General features: G+C 36.3%; 1 protein-coding gene across 1 annotated transcript in view; it reads right to left on the bottom strand.

Annotated features, from left to right (window-relative positions):
• Positions 1-1,796: 1,796 nt before the first annotated feature.
• FAM3C (family with sequence similarity 3, member C) overlaps positions 1,797-8,748 on the bottom strand; it is a 17,701-nt gene continuing 10,749 nt past the window's right edge. The window contains exons 6-9 of the mRNA XM_009332275.1: positions 7,779-7,829; positions 7,255-7,339; positions 4,530-4,656; positions 1,797-3,445 (exon numbers count right to left, since the gene is read on the bottom strand). Coding sequence (XP_009330550.1) covers positions 3,356-3,445; positions 4,530-4,656; positions 7,255-7,339; positions 7,779-7,829 — 353 coding nt within the window. The 3' untranslated portion in view covers positions 1,797-3,355. The remainder of the gene's footprint in view (positions 3,446-4,529; positions 4,657-7,254; positions 7,340-7,778; positions 7,830-8,748) is intronic.

Below are 8,748 nucleotides of genomic sequence, written 5' to 3'. Positions count from 1 at the left end.
AGTCAGTCAACGCTTATGGTGGCAGTATTACTACTTTATTTCCTCCCTGAATTTATCCACCTAGCCTCTATTTTATTAATATACTCATTCTTGAAAAACACTCACACTGCAGGAAATCCAATTTAGGAGACATTACATACACATCAAGTGTTTAGGAGTCACGTCAATGTTTGAGGGAACTAAGTGCCACAGTAAGGCATCTGGAAAGCAAAACATGCCAAGCAAAGGGAAGCTTTTTCCAAACTAGCACTTGGGAAAATAAAGCTGTAAAAGGCTCTGCTGTTTCCAGAGGAAAAGAAGAAAAAAAAAGTCTGATCGTGAAAGACGGTAGGAATGATACAGAGGACATATCAAGGCAGAGACACCCTTCAGCTTCTTTCTTAAGAGCCCTATTATCTACATAAAGCAACACTAGCACAGCCATTGAGAGCTGTGGTTTACAATGAAGAAGTCTTCAGGTAGCTTGGATCCCAGCTGGGTGCTCCTCGAGGAAAATGAAGTTACAACCTTCTTGTGTCCTCCCCTCCCTCTTCTCACAGCTGCACTTTTTGAGGTAGACATCCCCCACAGTCTGTCTCTGTCCTTCCCTCACTGCTCTGTTCTCAACAAGGCCGCAAGATGCTGCAAATGTTCCCATCATCTTGTGTAGGAAAATATGCATCCTGGAGCTTTGTCACACACAGGTGCTTTCACATGAAGCTACCTGTACAAAATGCCTCCATCCTTGCAACTACTTCCTATCACCAGCTGTGGGAGAGACCAGGGGGGCCAGAGAAGTAATCTTTGTGCACGGTAACTCAAAGGAAATGCATATAGAATATCAGAAAGTCTTGCTGCTTAAGAGTAAGCATGAGAAAGTTTACCTCAACAGGGGGATACTGTAACTAGCCCACTCAAGACAGAAGAGATGGCATGACTAGAGCTTGCGGCAAGTCAACAGACCAGGATGATGGACAAGAGCAAGACGACCCCATTTGCATGGCCACTCCAGTACAAGTTTTATATACTTGAAGAGAGTCTTATTAAATATGATATGATACAGCTGTGAGGACATGGGTTAGAGAGTAAGAGGAAGATTTTCATCAAAGTCACAAGAATCAAATTATTAAGAAGTTACAAAAATAATCCTACCATTTTATTGCTTTAAAATCTGTTGTTTAAAAGGTTTGTGGCAGATGCAACTTTAAGGGGTTAAAAGATTTGTATACTTAATTCCGATTGCTGAAAAAAAAAAAGGCACAAATTTAAAAGATACAAGGGCTAAGAGGTCTGCCTTTAGTCTTACTTCCTCTTCATTTAATTTTGTAGACTGAACTTGAACTTTTTAATTTGATGAAAGATGAAACATTCATTGGCATTCAAAACCAAAAGAACAAAGACAAGAGTAGTCCAGGGAAACTATTAATGCAGACAAATTTTTTTTTTTTTGAAGCGCCTGCCAAGGAGCTTCAAAATTATTTTGATATTATTTTGGACAGCAGCATAACCAATACTGGCATATACACCAACAAAACTGTACTTCTGTGATAATTCCAGGACTTACACAATTAGTTTTCCACAATAGCCTAATGTTATGAAATAGAAGTTATTTTCCAACTGATAGAAACAGGGGGTTTACTTTGATGAAAAAAATATACATTATTTTGATATGTCCTCCTACACAAGAAAATCTGAAAGATTTAATAAAAGCAGTTTCACTGTATAAGGTGCATTTATTGCCATTCTACATTAAACTTGAGGGAAAACCACATTATTTTACAAGCTAGTTAAACATACAAAACAAATCCAGTCTTACTCTGGTATCACAGGTTATTTATTTGACTTACAAAGTAACTCCCAATATTGCTTGAAATTTTTAGTGCACAGAATTAAATGTCTCAACATACATCAACAATAATAGTATTTTGAGTGCCACTGTGTTCAACTCGCACTGTGGGTTCCTGAAAAATCCTTTGTGGCTTTTGCCCCATGGTACTAGCTAGAAGTTTTTGAAGATTATACCAGAACTCATGACAAAGCTCCAAGAGATTACACCCAGTTCTGTGTCAGCCCCTATTTGGTGAATACCAACACCATCAGTTACACCATACTAACTTAGTTTCAGCAAAAGTTCAAGCTGGCCCTACTTAAAAGAAACAGAAGTTTCCAAAGAAAGCAATGTTCAAAGCTCTGATACGAGCTAAAGAATAAGGCCACTTCAATTTGGTCCGTTTTTTTCCATTAAAAAAAAAAAAGATGAAGGAAACATTGTCAGTTAAGTGTCACACATTGCATAACCCAAGATACAGGGAGATGTTAGAGAAAGCATTGTAAGAACAAATTGCCTCAGCTCACATTAGATGTAACATAGGTGGTAAAGGTGCGTAATTGTGTACCCTGAAACAACTCTCACTAGAAGGCAGACTGCTTTCTAACAGGCTCTTTGTGATGGGAAATTTATTCCTGATGTGAGAACTGAAAGAGGAAGCTATTCCATTATGCACACTTCCTATGTGACTAGCCACTACAGCTGAACAGCCATAGGTAGAATCAATGGTTAATTGATTAACCATTATTGCAGTGCAAAAATTGCAATAAAAACTGAACAAGTTACCCACAGTACTGCTGGCTTAACGTGCCAAGTCTCTTCCTACAAAGTAAATACTATTTTCATGTTAAGTACAAATCCTTCCAAGCTGCTTTTAAATATCATGCATACTCTTTATATACTCACTTTTCTTCTTCCCCTAATAAAAATAATTTTATTGTGCTTCTCATGGCATATCTGTATTACACTACCATGCATTCTTCCTTTGCTGATTGTTCAGTTTTGATGGGGGACTACAAAATAAACTTCTGGAGCACTTGGTATTAGAATAACCAAATAGCTTTAATAAAAAGTGATGCTGCCATTAAAAAGGCAGAAGATTAAAAAAAATTAAAGCTCTTTATTAACTTATCACTAAAATCTACATATTCCACAAAGGTTACATACTCACAGCAACATTACGCTGTTAAGAGGACAGTACAACATTTGTCAGGATCTGTTCGTTATCCGCATATGCGATTTATTAGCCAGTTGATCTACAAGATACTATTTACCACAGGCAAACTAAATACTGTGCTTTTAAGAAATCTGCATAGAAATGATTTGATGTTTCTTTTATTTTGGACATATTTACAAAAAGGATTTCTATGTGTGTTAGCAATAAATAATCCCAATATTCAAAATGTCAGTGCTCATGCACACACCGACAAGATGGTTGCATGCTTTAAAAATATTATTTACAGTACAGTCTCCTTCATAGCCCTCTCCCTAATAATAGCAGAAAGTGCATTTTCTTCCATATTCCTTCTCCTTTCCTTTTGTTTTCATTTAGTCTTGCTTCTGAGGGATACAGCCTTCCATCTCAACAACTTCTGGCCAGCCTTCATACTTGTTTGTGTCCTTGTTGTTCTTTATATGCTATAAACAGAAAACATCAATCTACCTTTAATGTAAAGTCATTTATCCTGTTGCTTTAACTCACAGCTTTAAAAGACATTTTATTTACTTATTTTCAGGCCATGGACGAAGAGAAGACATCACTATTAGCCTCTTGTGCTTCATATCAAATATAATGTAACTTGCTCAGAGATTGTTAAGTGGTGAATACTGAGACAAGTGTATGCTTAAAACAGTTAAGCCATATTGGGAAAACATTTTTAAAATTTACTATGGATGTTTATTTAGGAAGAGAGACAAGGAAGAAAAAGACCAACTGCATTAAAACATGAACCACTAGGAAAAAAAAAATAAGGACACTAAATTTACAAGGCACTGAAAAAGAATAGTCAGAATTTTAAGAACATTATTTAATCTTGAATGTTCAGGTTTGTTTGTTTGTTTTTTTTTAAATTAGGGGTTTATTTCTCTACCAAGCAACCATATGCAGTCAGGTAAGACATTACTGCCTCCGAGAGTTTGCACTGCTCCTGCACTAGTTCCCACTCCCTCACAAAGCTGGCAAAAGAGCACACACCTTCCTTACTCTCCCAGTACAAAACTACCTTTACTGGTAATTAAAGGCAACAGTGACACATGTTGAATTTTAACAGCTGAAGTATGGGAACATATTTTATTTTGCAAATTTTGCTATGGCAGCAATAATTTTTGCCAGAAGAGCAAAGTGAACAGCTGGGAACGCCAACACCTTAACTACCTCTTACCTGCCAGAGGTCTACCATTGTTAGTGTATCTAAAATACAAGCGTTAGGCAGTAAGTTTTTAATTCTTCAGTTTAATTGCATTCGTTAAAAAGATAAATAATCTAGTTATTGGGATACTAAGATCTACCCCATATAGGATTTTTTTTTCTTATTTGTGAATCAAAGAATCTTTTTTGTACATTTAAAAGGAGGACGCTAGTCAAGGAATGAATTTGAAAGTAACACTGTGTACCACTACTGCAATAGATACCCATCTCGAACAAATGCATGGTATTTATAAAACATGCTACACCTCTATTAATGTAAGCTGTTAAATTCCAGTAAGTTACAGAATCACAGACCTGTTCAAATGGACTTTTAGTCTTAATTCCTTTTCCACCACAGAAGACCCAGTTGTCTCTAAAGCCAAGGTTAGTAATAGATGTGCTTCCTAATTCAGCGATCAGTTTCCGTGCTTCCTCATTAAGCCTTGAACAAAACAGAGACGTTCAGTATGTGAATAAAATACATGCCCTTAGAGCTTTCATTGTTCAATAGACCATTCAGCTTTAATCTGATTAAATATAGTTTAAGTCAGTCAATATTGGGCAAGATCTATCTTTCAAAATCAGATAAGGCTAGCTCTGAAATCACCTGATCTAATGAGCTCTGCTCTTTAATATTATAATCTCAAGGAACCAGCATACAAACCTATCAGTGCACCAACAAAAGCCAAGAACCCTCTCCTGTGAGAATTTATACATACATCTCAAGTCATGTTAGCAATTCTCCAAGCAACTAAAAAGTCAACCTTTAAAGTAAACATTGTTTGCAGGCTCAAGCTGAAGCCTAGATAAAGTAAAAGCTATTTTAGATTAGAAGAATGACCTAAATATATCAAAGAAGTTCTTGTCTGCTTGGGTCAATTCAAAATTCAGAACGCTGCCCCACAGCACGGTTCAGTGCCTGTAGGTCTAAGCAGAATAATTTTAATATGGAAGGGAAAATGATTCTGTAGGATGGTAAGTTATCATTCCAAAACCTCCAAATAACAGCTCTTTATTTTTTCCTTTCACTTACTATATTTGCCCGATTACTTAACACCACATACAACTTCTGATTATTACTACTTACTGAGATATAGTTCTATGACTCACTTCAGCTAAAATTATGAAAATTATTAAGTTCTTTGGAGGTTATTTGCACAACCCACACTCCAAGTTTCTAGAGCATTAGGGCAGCTTATATTTAAAACAAAAATAAAAATATTTTCTCTTAAACATGTTGGTTCTTCACAATTTTAATTGTTTTCAAGAACTGGCATTTATGATTACCATCAGCCACCAGTGGTAAGGTTTTGTAATTATGTAATTATGTAATATCACTAATAAGCAGTAGTTCCTGGCTGTCAGCATGAATGGGCCAAATTCACCTTCTTGTTTAGCTGATATTGTATCTACATGCAAGCTTTCAAAAACATCAGCTGTGACATGATTATTGAAACAAACTTAACTGTACTTATCTAATACATCAAAGAAGAAAGGAAAAACAGCAAAAAGAAAAGTAACAAAACACAAGATCCAGCCTTGGCATAAAGAAACATTAAATCGCTTTCTTCTCCTAGAAGCAGTGAACATACAGACACTTAACTATTTACTGCAAATACTGCACATTGCAAAGTCAGGACTTTGTCATAGGAAAGCCACTCCTACATCAAAAATACAGACCAGTTGTAGACAACAAATTGAACCAAAATAGAAAAAAAAATGTACAGAACACATTAGCAAAAGGTTAAACATTATTAAAACAACAGAGGAAAATGAAAAAAAAAATCTCTTAATTTTTACTATGAAAAGCAATCCTTTGGACAGGATGACTTAAGTGAGGAGATTACAATACAAATTCTACAATAATTTTTAGTATCTATTAAAGCTGACCAAAGTTGGGAAGGTTGGAAGATAATGCTTAAAGAGAACTAGAATTTCTTTGGACAGGATGACTTAAGTGAGGAGAGTACAATACAAATTCTACAGTAATTTTTAGTATCTATTAAAGCTGACCAAAGTTGGGAAGGTTGGAAGATAATGCTTAAAGAGAACTAGAATTTCTTAGGCTACGTCTACATGAATAAATTGAACAGCTTTAGGGTGGAGCAGTCCAAACACTGAGGCCAAGAAATATGAGGTGCACACTAGTAACCTCTCAGACTTCAAAAGGAAGGATACAGGCGAGGCCTATTGGGAATGGTCTCTGCACCCCTGTAACCACCGAACTCTGTCTTGGAGTTGATCTGAGAAAAGTGCTGGATGGAACAGTCCAGTTTCCACCAGAGTATGTTCTCACAATCATGTTCCTATGTGCAGGCATATCTGAATTCACTAGCATAAGACAGAATGAGCTATCAACAATAGGAAAACCAGCACATATCCAAAAAGACAGATATCCTTGGCAGCATACGTTAAAAAAAAAAAAAAAGGAGGGACAAATTCTAGGAGAGCAGCTAGAAACCTACATGGCCCTCAGGAACCAGGGAGGATAAGGGTATGGTTTTAAAAAAAAAAAAAGTACAAAGCCTGACATGCAAATATATTCTTTATAGCTACAAATAAACAGTTTGTTGGACTGACCATATGCCCTACATTGTCTTCTTGTTGCATTAACATCTTTTCTCAGAGGAGCAAAAAAAACCAACTATGTGTACTGATATAGCAATTGCTAATTAGTCAATTATTAATCTCTAGCCTTTTCAGGTTTTCAAACACTTGTGATATTTCTGCTAAAGGGTCTAATTTAATATCTAATTTATTGTTTCTCTGTTGTTGGGATCACAAAAGTATACACCTAACAGTCCTCTACATAAATTCATACATAACCCATTACACCTGGTTAGTTTTAATTTGATCCTTGTTGTCCCCAAATCACATCAGCATTATAAAACTAATAAACTGAAAGCACAGTTTCTAATCCATCATCTTGGAAGAACAAAACTTTATCAAAAGTGATTGTGTGATAAAGAATGCATTTTTTTCAGTATAAAACAGCATTTAAAAGTTTAAGCAATATTTACTATATAAATCCATGACATACTTGGTTGCACCATCATCATATGTTCCCATTAACACTATCGTTCCATCCTGGATGGACTTCAGAAATTCAATAAATGGTGCCACATCTGGAAAGAGAGAGAACACAAAACTGTTTAATAACAAGCAACCATTCCATATCTAAACACCTGCAATGACATTCCTTTTAAGAATATTTGTTAATGTACTTATAAATTTATAAAGAGATGCTAAGTGGAAGAAAGATAAAACGCATCAGAGAACTCTCTCATTTTACAGAAAGAGTTTCATCTATATTGTGTAAGGACATAACCACTAGTGGGAACTACTTAGGAGAACAAGTGTGTTTGATTAACCATACCATTCCCTCCCACCTCAGCTATTTGTATTTCTTTAAAGTTGGATACTCCTCGCAATTACAAAAGGTAGAGGTGAAGCACTCCCTTAACTATCACCTTAAGCCACCACAGCAAACGGAGCCTGGAGAAGGCAGGGCGGGGAAGGCATTTAAGTTGTTTCTCTCTAACCAGCTAAGGTAACTGCACCTACCTCCTCCCCACATGTCAAAGAATTTAGTGTCTAATGGTTCTCCTGTTTTACCTGGAGAAAAAGAAATATTTGGTGTCAAATATAGCCAAAATTATTTTACCAACAACATGCCCAACTCCTCAATGACTTTCTCTGAAAGTGCTGCAGAAGACACCACATTAATCAATTACTATGGTAATGCTTATCTTTTATAAAGTCTGCTCCTTAAACAGCATAGTAGTTTGTGAAGAGGTGCAGGAAAAGGTAAGAGGAAAAAAGAGAGAACATGCAAACTTCTGATTTTGCTTCAAGTGGAATATAAAATAAAACAAAAAGGCCACAGCCTCTAAAACATCTCTAAAAGAGAATTCACTTCATATATTTGCCTTTTTCTTGTTTTAAGTTGTTTTTGCAAAAATAGATACTACAGCTATAGGTTGCCTTTAGTGCCACGTGGAAAGTAAGAAAGATTAAAATTACACTGCATGTTTTGCTACAGACTGGAAATTCTTAGTTGACTTAAACATCAAGAACAAACAGAAGAAAGTGGACAATATAGTAATCTCATTAGCTTTTTTTTTTTAACACTATGCTGTCTACAAAGGCAGTATTTGATGGAAGGTAGAGTTTTCTTTTTAATACATACATTCATTTGAAGTTTAGAAGACAGGGAGAAAGACTGGCAGCTATATAATACAAAGGTAGGTATTTTGGTTTTGAACAGATTGAGACAATTTAGGAGGGCAAAATAGGATTTGGTGAGTATTGTTCAAGTCATGCTTTAGATGATTGCAGATGACACCAAGCTGAGTGGTGTGATCGACATGCCAGAGGGACGGGATGCCATCCAGAGGGACCTGGACGAGCTCGAGAAGTGGGCCCGTGTGAACCTCATGAGGTTTAACAAGGCCAAGTGCAAGGTCCTGCACCTGGGTTGGGGCAACCCCCGCCATCAATACAGGCTGGGGGATGAAGGGATTGAGAGCAGCCC

Source organism: Pygoscelis adeliae, unplaced genomic scaffold, assembly GCF_000699105.1.
Source record: "Pygoscelis adeliae isolate BGI_AS28 unplaced genomic scaffold, ASM69910v1 Scaffold9, whole genome shotgun sequence".
Taxonomy (NCBI): Eukaryota; Metazoa; Chordata; class Aves; order Sphenisciformes; family Spheniscidae; genus Pygoscelis; species Pygoscelis adeliae.
Note: the sequence above shows the minus strand (reverse complement) of the source record. Positions and strands in the feature narration are given on the sequence as shown.